Source organism: Eremomyces bilateralis (assembly GCF_010015585.1).
Source record: "Eremomyces bilateralis CBS 781.70 unplaced genomic scaffold P152scaffold_3, whole genome shotgun sequence".
Classification (NCBI taxonomy): Eukaryota; Fungi; Ascomycota; class Dothideomycetes; order Eremomycetales; family Eremomycetaceae; genus Eremomyces; species Eremomyces bilateralis.
In genome coordinates this window covers 692,307-709,505 of record NW_022985069.1, presented here as the reverse complement: position 1 = coordinate 709,505, position 17,199 = coordinate 692,307, and the positions used below count along the sequence as shown (strand labels likewise).

Sequence of the window (17,199 nt, the reverse complement as noted above, 5' to 3'; positions counted from 1 at the left end):
ATTTGTAGCTCAAGGCTGACGCAACCCGGACCCTTCACCGAAAACCTGCAGATCAGCTCAATACACCAGCGACGCCCGCATATTCATCCTCAGAATTCCCACCTACATGCCTGAAATCTCGCGTGAAATGATCCCCGAAATTTTTCAAACACCGGATGATGATTGAAGCCGCCCAACCTCGAACCGCAACCTCCCCTCCACGAGCAGGGAACGGGAAATGTCCATCCGGGTCCTCATCAAAGACTCCTCCCATCGTGCGATCGCGCTCGCGACCGCCACCAGCGTTCTGATCCTACGGCATAGTGAGTCGTCGGTGGAGAATAACTCGTCGGGGTCGTCGACCAGCTTGGTGAACGGCGGCGCGAACGCATTTCGGTGCATCGTCGAGTTCTCGTCAATCGACGATGTCGACCTCTCGGAGTATCGGTCGTTGTCGTCGCAGACCGTCCATGGGACGCTTGGGTTGATATCCATCGCGAATGAAGTGTTTCTGTGCGTGGTCAGCGCGGCGCAGAAAGCCGCCACCGTCAGACCGGCGGAGACGGTCCAGAAGATCCTCGCAGTGGAGTTCCGTTCGTCTCCATGAATGAATAATATTGAATGCCAATGGCCCTGAGCTGATATCAAAACAGACTGCCTAAGTAGCACGGACTATGATTTTGTTTTAAGTGAGGAGATCAATCCGTATCCAACGGATACCCTTGGCGACGATGGCTTCGAGCGAAGTCAGAGTCCTGGTCGTCGAGAGTCGATTCTGGAGCATCCGTGCCTGACATTGAAGAAGCTCCTGAGCAGCGGCACGTTCTATTACAGCGCCGATTTCGATGTCACGAGGAGACTCCAAGACAGGTAAGCTACCATGCGCTTGCATGTTTGCAGATGACTGACGTTAGTCTAGGCCAGCAGACGTACCTGTGTCCGTGGACAGTCTTGATGACGGCTTTCTGTGGAATTCGTTCATGATCCAGCCGTTGGTCAACTTCCGAGCACGTCTCGGTCTTCGTGAGAAGAGGGCGCTGGACGACTCAAAGATCATGACGTCTGCCATTCGAGGATTTGCCTTCACTCTCCCTGTTCCCGCATCCTCTTCCCCTATGGTATCGTCTCGCACGGGATTGCCGTCCCAATTGACTTTGATATCTCGACTCTCATGCCGACGTGCGGGTACTCGATTCAACGCGCGAGGCATTGACGACGATGGATATGTCGCCAACTTCGTCGAGACGGAAACTATCTTCTGGCTACCCGACGGCAGTTGTTTTTCCTACATCCAACTCCGTGGAAGTGTCCCCGTCTTCTGGGAACAGACGAATAGCCTCATCCCGGGGCAACAAAAGATCACCTTAAGTCGTTCCATTGAAGCAACGCAGCCTGCATTCGACAAGCATTTTGAAGGACTGGAGTACGCATACGGTCCCATCCACGTCGTTAACTTGCTGAGCAACGACAAACCCGGGGAGCTGGAGCTTACCGGTAGATATCATCAGCATATTAACAACTGTGTGCTTAATAAGCGGGCAGCGGAAGCTGAAAAGGGCCATGGGCTCCTCAAAGAGACGTTATATGACTTCCACGCGGAGACAAAAGGTCCCACTGGCTACGAAGCGGCGCAAATGATCCGACAGTACATCGAAGATTCTGCGAACAGTTTCTCATACTACCTGACGAAATGGGAATCCGAGACCGACGGGAAGCGGACCAGATATGTACGATCCAATACACCGACCCTTCAACAAGATGGCGTCTTCCGGACGAACTGCCTCGACTGCCTTGATCGTACCAACTTGGTGCAGACGATCATCAGCCAACTGGCTTTGGAACTGTTCTTCTTCCATCACAAGGAACGTGGGACATCGGATTTTTGGATGAGGCACAACAGCCTTTGGGCAGACAATGGCGATCATCTCTCGAAAATTTACGCCGGAACAGGGGCTCTAAAATCGTCCTTTACTCGACTGGGAAAGATGTCCTTTGCAGGCGCCATTGCAGACGCACGGAAAAGCGCCCATCGATTGTATGTGAACAACTTTGCGGACAAAGGCCGTCAGAACACGATGGACATGCTTCTCGGACGCTTGATGGGGCAGCAGCCGATTGTGTTATACGACCCGATCAACGACTGGGTCATCAATGAGATGAATCGACGAGCATCCGAGTACAGCTCCAAAGAGTTGATCAACATCTGGGCCGGGACGTTCAATCTAAACGGAAGAACCGATGGCATCAACGAGGATCTGGGAATGTGGCTGTATCCTGACAAACATTTTCCGGAGATCTTCGCCGTGGGTTTTCAGGAAATCGTGGAGCTTAGCCCGCAGCAGATCATGTCGACGGACCCGGAAAGACGGAAGGACTGGGAGTTGTCGGTGCTCAAGGCATTGAACAGAATGACCACAAAAGAAGGACAGGATGAGTACGTGCTTCTGAGAGGTGGACAGCTTGTGGGGGCGTCACTCTCGGTCTTCGTCAAGTCCGCCTCGTTAAAACACATCAAGAATGTCGAGGCAAGCATGAAGAAGACTGGGATGTCGGGCATGGCGGGAAATAAAGGGGCGGTGGCAATTCGCATGGAGTACGCGAATACATCCATATGCTTGGTCACTGCCCATCTTGCAGCTGGGTTTGCGAACTACGAGGAGCGAAATCGGGATTACAAGACGATCAGCCAGGGGTTGCGATTTCAGCGGAACCGGTTAATCGATGACCATGATACTGTGATTTGGATGGGCGACTTCAACTACAGGATCGGATTGGAGAACGAGAAGGTGCGAAAGCTAATCTCAGCGGGCGACCTGGAGACGCTTTACGTGAATGATCAGGTAAGATTATCCGAGTCTCTCTAGAACATCGCTTACCTGACTAGCTGAACATCCAAATGGTTGCTGGACTGGTGTTCCAGTACTACTCCGAAGCGCGGATAACCTTCCTTCCCACGTATCGCTTCGATATCGGGACAGAGAGATATGATACCTCGTAAGCTTATTAGCCGACATATTCGGAACCTCAGCTAACACATAACAGTGAGAAGCAGCGCATTCCGGCGTGGTGCGACCGAGTCCTCCGTAAAGGCACCAACATCCGCCAAATCCACTACAACTCCGTCCCCCTCCTCTCCTCCGACCACCGCCCCGTCTACGCCACCTTCGAATGCGACGTTAGTTTGGTCGATGAGGGCATCAAAGACAAGCTCAGCGCAGAGCTGTACAACCACCGCCGCACAACCGTCGGCGACCGTACCGCCAACACCAACGAGGAAGACACCGACGACGAGGACCTGATCGGATACGAGAGCATCGAGCCGGGTCTTCCTCCCGCGAGCTCGGACCGCCGGAAGTGGTGGCTGGATAACGGCGCGCTTGCCCGCGTGACGGTGAAGGCGCCTGGAAAGGAATATTCCTTGAATCCGAACCGTCCATCAAATCCATTCGCGCCTACTTCAGAGCCCGACTGGGTCCGGATCTCGCCGTCGAACTTAGATATGGACATGCATTCGCCTCCAAAGCAGATTCCACGGAAACTGCCTCCGCCATACCACTCCTCGTCGTCCCAGACTTCCATTTCGAATGGCAAGTCTAATACTCCGACACCGCCTGCTCCGCGTCGGTCGCAAGCAACGTCGTCACCCGCACAATCGCTGCGAACGCAGCCGATACCCATTCACAGCCAGTCCACAACACCATCTAGTCCACAGAGCGTCTCGTCAACCAAGACGGCGCCAACAATCCCCCGAAAACCAGAGGCGTTCCGACAGTCATCTTTTACGGTACACCATTCGCCATCTTTACCCCAGCACATAGAGTCACATCCCCGAGTCACGGTACAAGGAGATGGCGCGGAAGACCAATCGACAGCTCCTGCTCCACCACCCCCTAGAAGATCTGTCACTACCAATATCCAGTCCAAGGATGCAGACAGGCCGGGGTTGCCGTCCCGAGGAGCCGCGACGAAAGACTTGATGGACGAAGCGGATGAGACGGGGATGGAAGAGTTGCAAAGCTGGGAGGTATTAACGCCGAGCGGCAGATAGCAGGCACTGGATTGCCTCGGTACGAAAAGTCTCGCGCACGGCGTTTGTAGAATTAGATGCACACACGACGGAATGGTCACAATGCGATTATGCCTATCTATGTCCATGCAGGGTTCCACGAATCTCTTTTGCGATGACCTTCCTTGCTCCATGACTATGACGGCTAGGCCGAATGAAACAACGTTACAACTCACTATCCGCCCGTTTTATCGCGAAGACAGTATCCCTCACCCTCACGCGATGATCTCCTCCGTCTCATCAATAATCTCCTCCACAATCTCCTCAATCACCTCATTCTTCCCATCGTCCACCACCTCCGCAATGTCCGGCAAACCCGCCGCGACCTCATCGTGCAGCTCCTCCTCCACCTGCTCGCGCCACGCCAGCCACTCGTCCAACAGACGCCGCCGCTGCTCGATGATCGCACGCGACGCCTTGTTCTTCCGGAGCAGATCCTGCGGGTCAAAGATCTTCGAGTATTCGCGGAGGTTGCGGCGGATGTGCTTCTGCTCTTCCTTGGTGAGGAGGGTCGGGGGGCGGGGGCGCCAGGCGAATTGCTTGAAGCGCTCGAGGGGTTCTTCGCGGAGGGCGGTGCCTTTGAAGTCGTAGAGGTGGTATCCATTTTCAGCCTGGGGTTTGTTAGTTTACGGTGCGGGAAATAGGGTTTTAGCAATGGTACTTACGGTATGCTTCCAGATACTCGCGGATGTTGCGACGAAGCGACCGGTCGGGTCCCATTCTGCGTCTGTGATGCCGTAGTGCTCCGCCGTGTTCATCAGCTGCAAGTTAGCCGTGAGATCCTTATCTTTCTCGTCTTTCTCGCCCTCGAAGTCCATATCCCAGAAGTCGAGCTCGAAGCTTTGCTGCGAGTGTACGGTGGCAATGACGACGAATCGTCCCCTCGGCGACCAGTAGATGGCGTTGCTGTTCTTCTTTTCGATGGTGCGGATATGTTTGAAGTTGCCAACGGCATTGCCCTTGGCCTTCTCGGGGCAGAAGAAAACAACGGATGTCTTGGGTGGAACGGCGGCTGATTGAGGGATCTCGCCAGCAGTGATGAGAACGAACCGGTCGCCCTTCGGCTCCCAAGCGAAGTTAATGACGGTGTCTTTGAGAGAATCGACAACTTCGACCGGGACGCCCTTCTCCTGGATACGGAAGATCTCGAGGTTTGTGGCGAGCGACTTCTTTGACTTCGAATGTCGGTCAACCTTGACGCAAAGATACTGTCCTTGTGATTGCCAGTGGAGCTTGGCATCTGAGACATTGAAAAGGTTCCTCGTTCGGACAATTTCTTTGGATGGAAGGGTCATCAAGCCGACCTTTGCAGGATTGCTTCCAAGTTCCGGGGTCCAATAGCAGAGCAGCTGCTCATACGTTTTGATGCTCTCGCGTTTTGCCGTTGCTGGAGCCCACTCGAAGTCTTGTACGCCTTCGATCTTGATGGACGCTTTATCAAGCATGTTCATCCGTGGGGTCTCGTACACTGATATTGACTGACCGAAGGTCATGCGTGCCACGTATTTGTCGTCTGCGGACCATTTGAAAGCTGGCCACTGAAGCTTCTTCTTGGTCGGCTCGCCATTCTCATCGGGGGGTCCCGGGATATCCAGAGTAACAAACGATCGTAGAGGCTTGCCGGTCTCGACGTCCCAGATGATATAGTTCTTTCCGTCTTCCTCCATAGACATCGGACCGGGATTGTTCTCATCGACGGCGATCGGACGATGCGACCAAGTGACCAGGTAATTTTCATTGGGAGAGAAATCGATCAGGTTGACGAACGGATGTGCGAACCGTCTCTGCCGAGTCCATGATTTGCCGGCCCAAATCTGTACACCCTGTTGATGTATTGAGGTGAGGTATGTTCCTAGCGGCGACCATTGCACGAACATCTCGGTCCAGTTGGGTCGGTCTACGATCACCTCCGGTGGGTCATCCTTCTCGTTCCAGAAAACGCCGACGTTGTCTCCCCGGAACATGACGAACTGATCCCGCGCATCCGGATCGCTGAGCCACCATCGGAGGTGCTCTCTCTCCTGGAAGTCTTCGATTGTTGGTGGGACATATTCTTCCTCAACGCGACCTTCCCTGCCATATCGATCGATGTCGGTGAGCTTGTTGATGGCGATGGTATGTTTCTTGTCTAATGGGGTGCCGTTGAAAGCCTTAATCGCCGCGACTGCTTCTTTGGGTGAGGAGAACTCGACGAAGGCAAATCTTCATTGATGTTAGATAGAGTCTAGGCGAGAGTCAAACGGATCATACCCCAGTGTAGTATTGGAATCGTCCAGCGGCATGAAGGTGCCTTCTTCCGTCGCGGTACCCACCGCATTCAATTTCCTTAACAGGAACTTCGTGAGCTTTACTCGGCTGTCTGCCGGGACCTTTGGCAGGCCATCCACGACGACGAATGTATCGAGCCCTTCCTCCAGTCGCACTTCATATTGCTCTCGCAGGTCTGTGAAATCGATATCATCTTCATCGATGAGCTCTTCGTCCTGGAGGTTATCGTAGCTGGGCGCCATGGTTGCGGTTGATCGTGGTGGTCGTGAAAGGCGAAAGCGTTGTCGTGGGGTTGAGATCTTAACTCTTAACGTGAGGTGGAATTTCCTCGAATTTTGAGCCCCACACGCCTGTGGCTCGTTTGAGATTCGGTCACGTGATATCACCAAATTTCGTGTTGGCTCTGCCTAGATCTAAAATGAAGGTGAAATTACTCCCATCGCGGTTTCAAAGTCATAAGTATTTATAGGAGGTAGATATCGAATTATAATAGGGTATAATAGAAAAACGTAAGGTTTTGAAATTTCTCTCCACCAAGACAGCAACTCCCCGCCTAATACGGGATCCCGTTCGTCATCAACTGGAACCAATCGTACCCCTTCGTCGAATAACTATGATAGCTACGTTGGATCATGCCCTTCATGAAGTCCGCAGCCTCTGTCTCCGACTTCTCCAACACAAACCGATCTCGAAAATGCTGAATGGTCTGCGGCTTGAAACATGGCAAACTGCTTTCCAACATGACCGTGACCATGTGCACCAAATGCTCACAGTGCCGGCGAGAGGCGAGGAAAGCCTTGATGGACAGCTCCTCAAACCAGCGGTATGATTGCGAGTTAACCGAGCCGCCCATCACGGAGATCATCTCCGGCGTGAGCTTGAATGGGGCCCGCTCAAATCGGACGCCGCCGGGCGCGATGTCGAAGCAGAAGCCGAAGTCGATGTGGATGATGTGGCCGGCGTCGTCAATCATGATGTTGCCATTGTGGCGGTCTTTGAGCTGCAGGAGGTAGGAAATGATGCTATATGCTGCCATGCTCTTCACGAAGTTGCTGCGCGCTTCTTGGAAGCGGATGGAATCTTCCCCGCCGTATTTGGAGACAAAATAATCGTAGAGCCCGTTGACAGCCTCGCGGCCGAGCATGTCTCGTGAGATGGAGTTGGGGAGCACATCGATGACACCGCAGCCAGGAGCCGTTGCAGTGACTCGGTACGGGAATACGAAAACGTCCAGTCCCACATCGTGGAAGATCCCTCGGAATGCAGAAATAATCTGCAAGATCAAAACATCCTGTCGGCAGTCATCTCCAACTTTGAAAATTGCCGATTGCCAAGATTCGGTGTGATGCTTCTGTAGTGGCGAATTGCCGTTCGTGAGAGCCTTGCCATTCTGCTCCTCGTCCACGGCCTGGATCTGTGGGGATTCTTTCTTGATGCGGAACGTCGCCATGTATGGCGCCTTCGCATGGCTTTGTAGGGGCTTGCCAGATTTCCGATCGATCCCAATCACAACGCCATCTGGGTTGCTAGGTAAGTAAACACCGACCTCAACTTTGATCTTGCGTAGCTCCTCTTCAATCTTTTCCTTCTTCTCCTGCTTGCTTCTCTTGATGTAGGGCTTCAGCTTTCCAGAAATGTCGGTCACGTCGTTAAAGAAAGAGAATTCCTTCTCATAGAAAGTGCGGTCTTCCGGGCTAAAGCTTGAGATCAGGCTGCCCATAACCTTGTCAAGGTTGGGTTTGATTGGGTCAGGCTGGCAAGTCAGTATTTTCTCAGTACAAAGATAGGAGTGTTGTGCTTACAATCTCGCTGTTATCGTCTTTATAAGCATTCGCTTTCATGTTCCAGATGATCTGATGGGCAAAGAGCTGCGAGAACTTGGCAGTCTCGACAATATACCGCTCCACGTATTCCAGTACATCATACCGAAGAGTCTGCACGATTTGCGGAACGTAAAAGAACGTGATATCGACCGAATGGCTCTCCAAAGCGCGCATGGCGTACTGAACAATGAACGGATGGTTGCCATATGCCGGGAGAAAGTAAGTAACAGCAGTCATGGGATTCACTGGCGCCCAGTACAAAAGATACTTCAACTGGAAAGACACATCGGTTGGCATCGAGGGACCAAGCAAGACCTCCAACGCATCCGGAAGATCCAAGGTCTTCTCAGGGAAATTGAGAACGAGCCAGCGGACTTCACGCAATAGTGCTTGGGAATGAAACCGTTGCACCAGGTTGATTGCAACAGAAGGCTTGTACGCCCAGGCAGTCCGCACGGCATTGACCAGTGTAGTCTCGGGTGGAGTTTCTCGAGCTGCTGATGACGAGAAGAAGTGCCTATTCTCGTAGTCTATTGGGAAGAGCCAAACGAGCAACCGCATTTGCTCATCCGAGAGCAACATTTGAAGTAACTCTTTCTTGGCTCTCAGAGCACCGGCGACATTGGCATCTATGGCCGTCTGATTCTGAAGAGCGTGCCGCACGGATTCAATGAGATGCGTCTCCGCTTTGATTTGCAGTCTATTACCACCGAATGACCACCTTGGGGGGTTGGAAAACCAAGCGAGCCCGGCCGTTAGGATGCGGTCCAAAAGTCTCCAGCGGCCCGGGAAACCAAGGCCGGGGAAGTGCTGAAGAAGTTGACAAGCAAGAAGAACGAGGTGGAGATGCGCTTCTCGGGCGAGGGGATGGTCAGCAATGAATTCCATCGCATCCAGAGAAAGGTGGACGAGACGCAGGTATATCCGTCGCATCTGAGGCGTGCTATGTCGCGATGCTCCGAAATGGCTTAGGAAGAACTGGAGCAAGCGGAAGTGGGGGGCAATCGCATTGTAGACAGCCGCTTGCTTTTTCGCGATCAATTCTTTGTCTGACGGCGCAAATTCTTGCCTCAAATAGAAAGGGTTGGGATGGTGGAGGTCCTTATTAAACAAGCCCACTCGCCTGTGGATTTTGGTCTCCCAATTCTCAGCCACCTCCACGATGATCCTGGATTCCATTCGAGGGTTCTCTTTAATGACACCAGTCCAAAGCGAGATGCCGAGTTTGATGGATTGCTTCGTGAAAAGAGCGAACGGGATACCGACAAGGTGATGCACAATGGCGCATTGATCCTTTTCACTCTTGCAAAGCAAAGCTCCAGCGCGACGTAGCACATCACGAAGCTCGTCCACAGCAACAACCTTGTGATTGAGCGTCCGGTTTTCGACGTCGGCGAGAAGGCTCTCGGCATCCTCCATGGAGCGGTCTAGTTTTGCATTCGTCCGGATCATCGTATCCGCATCGGGAGGCAACCAACCCCCATGAGCGCGATCCTGGGTACCATCAAGTCCGACGAATCGGTATCCTTGGCGGATGGTGTACTGTGCAACGAAATCCGATGCTGTATTCACGCCCAACGTTGGTTGGGGATCAATGGCATTGAGACGCTGATCGGTCGTTGGAATTGTGGAGCCCAATTCAATGGCGAATGACCGGCCCAAGGATAGGTGACCATATGCTCGCTCTTCCTCGTACTCGGACAAATATGTCTGCAGAAGCCCCTTCACGTCTACGGGCGCTAAGTCCAGAACCTTGGCCATCCATGACTTCGCCCGTTTATGGAACTGGGCAAGGGTGACGCGACGGAGATCGTAGCTGTCGGACAATTCCACCTCCAAGCCCGCGTGTTTGGTTTGGAAGGTCGCCCTCCACGCATACTCATCAGTCTCACACTCCAGGCAACTATCCCACATGATCGTGAGAATGTCGAGGAGAGCGAAAAGCGAAGTTTGTTGACACAAGGCTGACGGGACCTTGGATATGATCAAATCTGCGCACTCAATCGCAACTTCCTGAATCGCGGTGATCCGGTAGCAACAAGAGGCGAAGATACGACCGAGCTGCTCTGCGAGATAGGGCGAGGAGAATGATTGGAACGACCCGCTCATGGTCTTCACCACGTATGTGTTAACGGCATGAACGGCGATTTCCCGCATACAATTGCCCATCTCGCCGACCTTAAGGCGTGGGTCAAGGAAGTAGGTGAGGACCGTCGTACAGTTCCCGGCTCGCGCACGGAGGGTTTCAACAAAATATGCGGTCGTCAGGAAGACGACTTCCGGGTAGCCGAGGGACTTAATGTCGTGTTCGCATGCCGGCAGCGCTCCCATCAGGTATTTCTTATGCTCTACCGTGTGTTCCGCGCTTTTTCCGCGTCGAAGGACGATATTGAGTTCAATATCACTTTCCAATTTGTCGGTTCGATCTTTGGGGACGAGTGGTTGGCTGTAGTATGCCAGAACTTGAAGCTCCTTCAGATAACGCTTGCCCATTGGAGAGGCGAAACTGAACCCGTGTACAACTAGGTTGAACCAAGCGTTTCTTTGGGCGGCAAGCAAGCCTTCCATGCCCTCGAGTTCAGGGAGGAACTCTGCATTCGACGACACAAGCATGGCCAGTGGTCCAAGTAGATGGGAAATCTCCTGTGCACCCAGCTCCGTGTCGAGTTCTTTCAACTGATCCTTGTCCAGCACGTCGCCTTTGCTGACAATGCTTTCAAGGATGTGGAAGAGGTAAATTTCAAAGTGTTCCGAATCGCCTTTGATCGTTTGCGACAAGTGGTTTCTAGCAGCAACGACTGCATCCCCAATGAGCGGTAGATTCTCAACCAGGGCGCGATGAGACATCCTGACGTATTGTTTCAGAAGCGACCGGAAGTCGGATATGCTCGTGTATGGGCCAAGGACCGCTGATTCTGCGATGATTCTAGCATCGACTGCCTTACTGACTCGCCCGATCTTTTGAACGAGCATCGACAATGCAAGTGCGATTATCTTCTCTTCTCTATAGGCCCTCGCTACGCAGACAATCGCCTGGATCACAGCTGCGAAGAGGTTTGATGGCTCGGTCGAATCGCTTGGCGCCAATGAGAGGGCGCTTCCTGCATTCGGATGGATGTAATCGTCAGACAGCTTTGAAGGATCAACATTGCCATCAACAAACGGAGAGAATGGGGTGCCGGCCGCGGTCCTATTTTCTGGTGCGGAGGACGTGAGAACGTTCCCCAGGCTGTACAGTGTGCTGATAACTGTGTCCTCGCTCGTTCGTTGGAGAACAGTTGCCAAAGCTTCAGCTGCGACCAATGAGACACGTCCCTGGAGTCCGCCTTTGACGATAATCCTTGGAAGGATACGGCTCATGTGAGTTGCGATAGCTGGATGTGATTTTGCGAGAATGGTTGTGGTTTTGAGAATGACGGTAGCCAAAGTTTCATCCGCCAGCTGAATTGAATCGGAGAGAGCATTCTCAATCCAGCTCATCAGCACGTCTGGATCACATACGCTCGAGTCGGCGACTGTAGAGAAAAGGTAGGCTTTGACGACGTTCCCTTTGGCGGCAAATGCCAGTCGTTGGTCCCATACGGACCCCAGTTCAAGGATATCAGAGCCGTCGTCGAATCGATCCATCTCCGTGGAAGCGACATCAGTAATACAATCGACCATTTCCTGCTTTTCTTGTCCCGCGGTTCGCGGCTGATTCGGCGTGTAGGAGTCCTTAAAGAGTCGATCAAGAAGTTCATCCGTAGAAAGACTTCCGTCTTGGTCGATTATGGTAGCCGAGCAAGACGCCACGAAAGCCATGAGTCCTTCACGGAGGAGCATCGCTCCAAGTGGTCGTCCGTGGACCGCATAATGCTTCGAGTACCGCTTCCATTCCTGAAATGCGCGATCATCGCCATGGTAATGCCGGATGGCGGAAAGTGACGTCTCGAGAGCAATTTCAAATTGCTTGGACAAAACACTCTCAAGTTTTTGCATGACTTGGACGCGTTCGATTGGGCGCCAGAAGTACGCTAGCTGTGTCGCCGCTCGCATGAATCCCACCATGGATGCCGCCAGCACCAATATCTTATGAAACGTGCCATCGTAGACTTTCGTTTCCGGGTTCTCTGCTTCCAGACGCTCGTTGTAGACCATCGCCGAGGCTTGTTCCCAGCCATCGATGTACTGCTGGATCGACGTGATAGCGGCATTGCGAATCGAGCTATGATTCTCTCCAAGAGAAAGTAGGGCATGCGTAAGGTGGTACGTGAGAAGTTCCCAAGGAGCCGAGTCGAAGCCGGACAGGATGTGTGATTGCTCGATCGCTTGCGAATAGGATTCGGGGAGGTATGGTATCAACTGACGAGCCAACTGAGTGGCGGGTGCCAAATCTTGAACGGATGGACCGGCTTTGCACAGTGCTAGAACGGACTCGAGCTCTGCTGCGCTCTATACCACAAATTTAGCATGAAATTCTCTGACCGTGTCTTCCGAAGCGGTTCCTACCATTGGCACACTTGCAACGCTTCCCTTCCCCCCCTCTTGCCCCTTCGCCGACTTCCCTTGGGCTGGAGGCCCAGGACATCTTCTACACAGACGTGATATGTCCGCATGGCCGGCAATTTCTCCATGAGAAGAGGTTGAGAGAGCGGCGAGCTTCTCAAGCGCTTGTCGGCGAATGCTGCGATACGTTAATAGGAGCCAAAGGTGGTCGGGTTTACATCATTTTACCTGCGCATCTTGCTGCGGCGCGTAGATTTTTCAGATGTAACTCATAGTTTAGGAGGATATAGGATAAAGTGATATATACAGACGCGCCACAGTTATGGAATTGCCATGCGTCTTTGGAGCAACAGAGTAAGTAAGCAGAGGTTGGATGCGGAGGGTTCGTGTTCAAAAAGTTTGTAGATCTTGATTGGGAGGTTGTGATGCGCATGACGCTTGCCCGCTTTACGCCATCCATGCCAATCCCAATATAAAGTATCTCCAGCAATGACGAGAGGCTTTATCAAGTATCGAATTAAATTCTACCAATGCGTTGGACCTCGATCATAACTACAGGTGTGACCTAGTAATATCTCTCAGGTTCTGACCCTGGCAGCCTGGCCCTTTTGGACAGAGAATACCAATCCCTCCGAGGTAGTGCTGGGTGAAAGAGGGTCAACACGTGCTGTTTTTAATATGAATCCTGAAAAAAGCTGTTCTATACCGGACTCGAACTTTGAACCTGCAAAAAGGGAAGCACAGCACTTAAAGGGCCAAGCAGCTGGTGTTTCCGGATCAATACCTTTGACGACCCCGCGTGGGGCTATCAACTAGACCATATGTGCTTACTATGAAAAGGATTGATCAAAGACTATTTATCAAGTGCCTTCAGAATCCATTTGCTCCTTCACTGATCCCATAAAGAACTGCGGTAATATGGGCCGTTCTGACTCTACTTCTCGTCCTGAAGATACTCCAGACAGCGCTGTTACGACATGAAGTAGATATATATCGGCGGATAGGTTCCATCGACATTGTTAATTAACACTCAGCGCCCCATATTCACAGTCCTCACGCCTTCGTCTGTGCTTCCAACTCCCTCTTAACCCGAAAGAACGCGAGCTTCGCAAACCGTCCCAAATTCGCCCAGAAGTGTCGTCCAGCCGGATGTTCCGCGATCCTCTCCAGCAACCCAACCACTGCCACCCGGACGTCAGGCCGTGGATGAAACAGCCCGAGACCGAGATAGAATAGCCCGCCCTGTGACTCGGGCATCGAGAGTAAGATCTGATTGATGACATCGTACCGCACTTCTTCGCGATGGAGCTCGAGCTCAATGGCCGCGTCGTCCGTTTGGTCTTCGTCCGTGGGATCCAGCTTCTCTCCATCATCGGCCGAAGGCCCGCCTTCCAATCCTGCCATCTCTACCGTTCTCGCAATTGCCTTATACACGAAAGCGCTCTGATCATACCCCAGCCTCAACGTCCGCAATCGATCACACTGGTATCTCAAATCAATGCCCCGTAACCCAACCCCCGGCCTCCCCGCACCCCGTCCCCACCACTTCGCCATATCCTGCAAATACGTAAAATACGTCCTCGTCCCTCTCCACCCCTCAATCCTTGACGCGTTCGCCGCCAAATCCCTCACCTTCGCCATCTCGTCCGGCCAGACCACGCCGTGGCCCCGCACGCCGAATCCCAGCGCATCGGCGTCAATTTCCGCGGCGCCGGGGGCGAGCGCGGACGCGCCGAAGACGGTGGTCTCGAAGGCGGCGGCGACACGGGTGAAGCGGGAGACCCAGGCGCGCCAGCGGGAGCGGATGGCGGATTCGCCGAGGCGGTTGGTGATGGCGTGGGAGATGGCGTCCATGAAGGCGTGGTCGCCGGTGGGGTCGTTTTGGAGGGTGATGGACGAGGGAGGGGACGAGGAGTTCGCAGCGTTGGTGGCGGCGGAGATGCCGGCGCCGACGGCGGCGGAGAAGGAGTTCATAGAGGAGGGGGCGTGGTGGTGGGAGTAGCCGTGGTGAGAGGGAGGAGCATGGCCCATTTGCTGAAAGGACACAAGGCCTTCGGTGATGGGTGCGGGCTCGAGTTTCGGGGAGATCTTCATACGCCCGGTGGGGAGATCACAGAGGAGATCCCACCATTCGGGCTTGTGTGCGAAGGCGGGATTGGTGACACCGGCGATAAAACCAGGGACTTTCAGCAAATCGTCGATCTTGGTGAGATCGGTGTAGGGGAAAGCATGTCGTGTAAAGCCACGGAGGACGCCGCCTGATGCTAATGCGCAGGATGCCAGGACCGCTTCTGCAACGCTGCCAGAGGGTTGGTTGTGACCGAGGAAGATAATGCGTTTCTGGGTGAGGAGGGCGTTTACGAGGACGATGATCGGGTGGGTATATGCACCGGAGGTAGTGAGATGTGCATGCAATGCGAACGGCTGCGGAGATGTGGCATGTGGAGCGGAGAAGGTTTGGATCAGTTTGATCAGTGAGAAGTCGCCGACGGTCTCCGGCGAGATAGCAGCAGGGACTTTGACGGGAACGGGAACGCCGTTGTATAGGACGCGAGAATCGAATTCGTGGGTATCTCGTGGGAGGGCATATCGTCGTTGGGCAGGAGCAGGGGCGGAAGCATCGGAAGAGTTGGAGGTCATGGACTCGTGTTTCGCGTCTTCGATCATCCGTTGCTGGATCATTATATCGAACTTTTCGATGAACATGTCTTTAGCATCGCTTGCTTGCAGGATGTGCCGCTCGAGTGGGTTTAAACGAGGCATTAGTGACAAGTCCATCGAGTTGACGGCATTGTAGAGAGACGCCAATGTCTCCGGGACAGGGGCCTTAAAGTACTCATCTAGGGCAAGGAGAAGTAGTGGCTGGATAGGTTAGCAATCGTTTTTAATCTGGAACCTAATAGAACTTACTTTGTAGATGTGTAGGAATGGATGTCTTGTACATATCGCCATCGCCTTTACAATAGCTCCTCTACGACATGTCAGTATCCATACGCTGCAGGCATCAATGAGCACTCACCTTTTCACGGTATTATCCTGCTTCATATTCACCAAATTAAGCACATATATCAATGGAGGATTTTCGGAATCGTCTTCTGGATCATTATCCAACTCCGAGTCATACTCCTCATCAGTGTCCTCGTTCCGTTCTAGTTCAACTCCGGCACGCGCGATCGGGTCCAGCTGCTCGCTGTTCTCCGCGTTCGCCTTCTGTTGTTGTCTCAGCTCCCTCCTCTGTCTCCTCTCCGCCCTTGCCTCTTCCTCGGCAGTGGTATCTTTATGCAGGAAAAAGATCGTCCAGTCCTGATTCCGCATATGCGCCTGGTCGGGCAACATCAGCTCCGCGAGCATATGCTCGTCCCCACTTATCGGCCCCGGAAATTGATGTTCCATGACGGATCCGCGGTCGATGTCGAAGGATGCAACCAGGATATATTCGACATGGTTTTCGGCCCCTTGGACGGGATACTGTGAGACTTCCTGCGCGATATATTCCTGTGTCGGAGAGCCGCTGCGGTTGGACGGCGCTGGTGGTAGGTTCTTGGAGTCGATGGCGGATTCGTCGACCGAAAACTCGGGAAACGGCATCGTGCCGTTTGACTGAGTTGCGCTGGCTCCCCCCGAAGGAGAGCGAGATCGGGGATGTCGTGGATATGTCGCATCGTGGAAACTTGATGCGCCGAGTTGGTCTTTAGGGGGAGGAGGTGGTCGATGAGGTAGGGCTGAAGCCATGACTGCTGATTTCTCTCCAATCTCTTTAATCCGAGTCTCTTTGACATCCAGTGACAATTGTTATTTGTGTCTCCTCACCTAATACTCATTGCGCACTTCGCATTGGATCGCCGAGATACACTTCTCCTGATATAGATGCTAGCAGTCGCTTGGAGGGGAATCGAAACACAGAACAGTATATTCTATGGAAAATCAAAATTTCAGAGACCAAACACTCTTCTTCTCTCATCTATTACTTCACATGGTAGTATGAGAAGACAGAAGTGCACACCTGGATCATCGACGAGTCTCCCACTCTCGGCGAAACGATATGGAGTCCGAACAAGCAGTCGCGGTCCCTGTCGCCCGCCATTTTAGCGCCGGGAGCTTAAATAATGCGCTAAACCCAATTAGTTCAATTGTAAACATTCAACATACATTCATCCCACATCAACCTTGATGTCACAACTGCACTTCAAATAAACATAAGTCGACGAGAAGACAGTGAAGGACGAATTGAGCAATACCCTGTGAAAATGGTGCGTATCCATATATGGCCAGAAACCGACCTGATGACTAACTTGAACCAGTCTTCCCCATTCAAACCCTCACCACTGTCCTTCAGCTCTCCTCGAGCCTCGCCCTTCCGCCGACCAGACTCTCCTCACGGCCTAGGCAAATCTCCTTCAACCGTACGAGGAGCGACACCAACAACCTCTCCGCTAAAGCATTCCACCCCGTCCGCAAACCGCGACCTCTCTGCACCCCGCGACCTCTCCGAAACCCCCGACCACACCCCCACCAGCGCCACCAAAGGCGACCGCTCCTGGCTCACCACCCGCGACACTGCCTCCCACCTATCCCCCC

At 53.1% G+C, this 17,199-nt stretch overlaps 4 protein-coding genes across 4 annotated transcripts; 1 reads left to right on the top strand and 3 right to left on the bottom strand.

Annotated features, from left to right (window-relative positions):
* Nucleotides 1-58: 58 nt before the first annotated feature.
* P152DRAFT_410490 (uncharacterized protein) lies at nt 59-4,098 on the top strand. The gene is made up of 5 exons (XM_033676956.1): nt 59-572; nt 633-849; nt 899-2,819; nt 2,864-2,973; nt 3,022-4,098. Exons 1-5 carry the CDS (start codon nt 218-220, stop codon nt 4,025-4,027), a joined length of 3,609 nt encoding a protein of 1,202 aa, XP_033537186.1. The 5' UTR covers nt 59-217; the 3' UTR covers nt 4,028-4,098.
* A 70-nt stretch (nt 4,099-4,168) lies between these two features.
* P152DRAFT_429656 (translation initiation factor eIF-3b) lies at nt 4,169-6,617 on the bottom strand. Its single transcript, XM_033677367.1, has 3 exons — nt 6,296-6,617; nt 4,711-6,247; nt 4,169-4,656 (listed from the first exon to the last, which is right to left on the bottom strand). Exons 1-3 carry the CDS (start codon nt 6,553-6,555, stop codon nt 4,261-4,263), a joined length of 2,193 nt encoding a protein of 730 aa, XP_033537185.1. The 5' UTR covers nt 6,556-6,617; the 3' UTR covers nt 4,169-4,260.
* A 165-nt stretch (nt 6,618-6,782) lies between these two features.
* On the bottom strand, nt 6,783-13,010 carry P152DRAFT_410483 (uncharacterized protein). Its single transcript, XM_033676955.1, has 4 exons — nt 12,850-13,010; nt 12,625-12,799; nt 8,116-12,567; nt 6,783-8,066 (listed from the first exon to the last, which is right to left on the bottom strand). Exons 1-4 carry the CDS (start codon nt 12,855-12,857, stop codon nt 6,867-6,869), a joined length of 5,835 nt encoding a protein of 1,944 aa, XP_033537184.1. The 5' UTR covers nt 12,858-13,010; the 3' UTR covers nt 6,783-6,866.
* Nucleotides 13,011-13,674: 664 nt separating this feature from the next.
* On the bottom strand, nt 13,675-16,209 carry P152DRAFT_464377 (spindle pole body interacting protein; the record flags this gene model as incomplete). The annotated part of the gene is made up of 3 exons (XM_033680563.1): nt 13,675-15,483; nt 15,532-15,592; nt 15,641-16,209. 3 exons carry the CDS (start codon nt 16,207-16,209, stop codon nt 13,675-13,677), a joined length of 2,439 nt encoding a protein of 812 aa, XP_033537183.1.
* Between the last annotated feature and the right edge of the window lie 990 nt (nt 16,210-17,199).

Coding starts and splice junctions, on each gene's coding strand:
- P152DRAFT_410483 (XM_033676955.1), bottom strand. Junction 12,568..12,624: donor GCGTTGCAAGTGTGCCAATG/GTAGGAACCGCT, acceptor TTTGTGGTATAG/AGCGCAGCAGAGCTCGAGTC. Junction 8,067..8,115: donor AAGACGATAACAGCGAGATT/GTAAGCACAACA, acceptor CTGACTTGCCAG/CCTGACCCAATCAAACCCAA.
- P152DRAFT_410490 (XM_033676956.1), top strand. CDS start 218: ATGTCCATCCGGGTCCTCATCAAAGACTCCTCCCATCGTGCGATCGCG. Junction 850..898: donor ACGAGGAGACTCCAAGACAG/GTAAGCTACCAT, acceptor ACGTTAGTCTAG/GCCAGCAGACGTACCTGTGT. Junction 2,820..2,863: donor CGCTTTACGTGAATGATCAG/GTAAGATTATCC, acceptor TTACCTGACTAG/CTGAACATCCAAATGGTTGC.
- P152DRAFT_429656 (XM_033677367.1), bottom strand. CDS start 6,555: ATGGCGCCCAGCTACGATAACCTCCAGGACGAAGAGCTCATCGATGAA. Junction 6,248..6,295: donor GATTCCAATACTACACTGGG/GTATGATCCGTT, acceptor ACATCAATGAAG/ATTTGCCTTCGTCGAGTTCT. Junction 4,657..4,710: donor CGAGTATCTGGAAGCATACC/GTAAGTACCATT, acceptor AACAAACCCCAG/GCTGAAAATGGATACCACCT.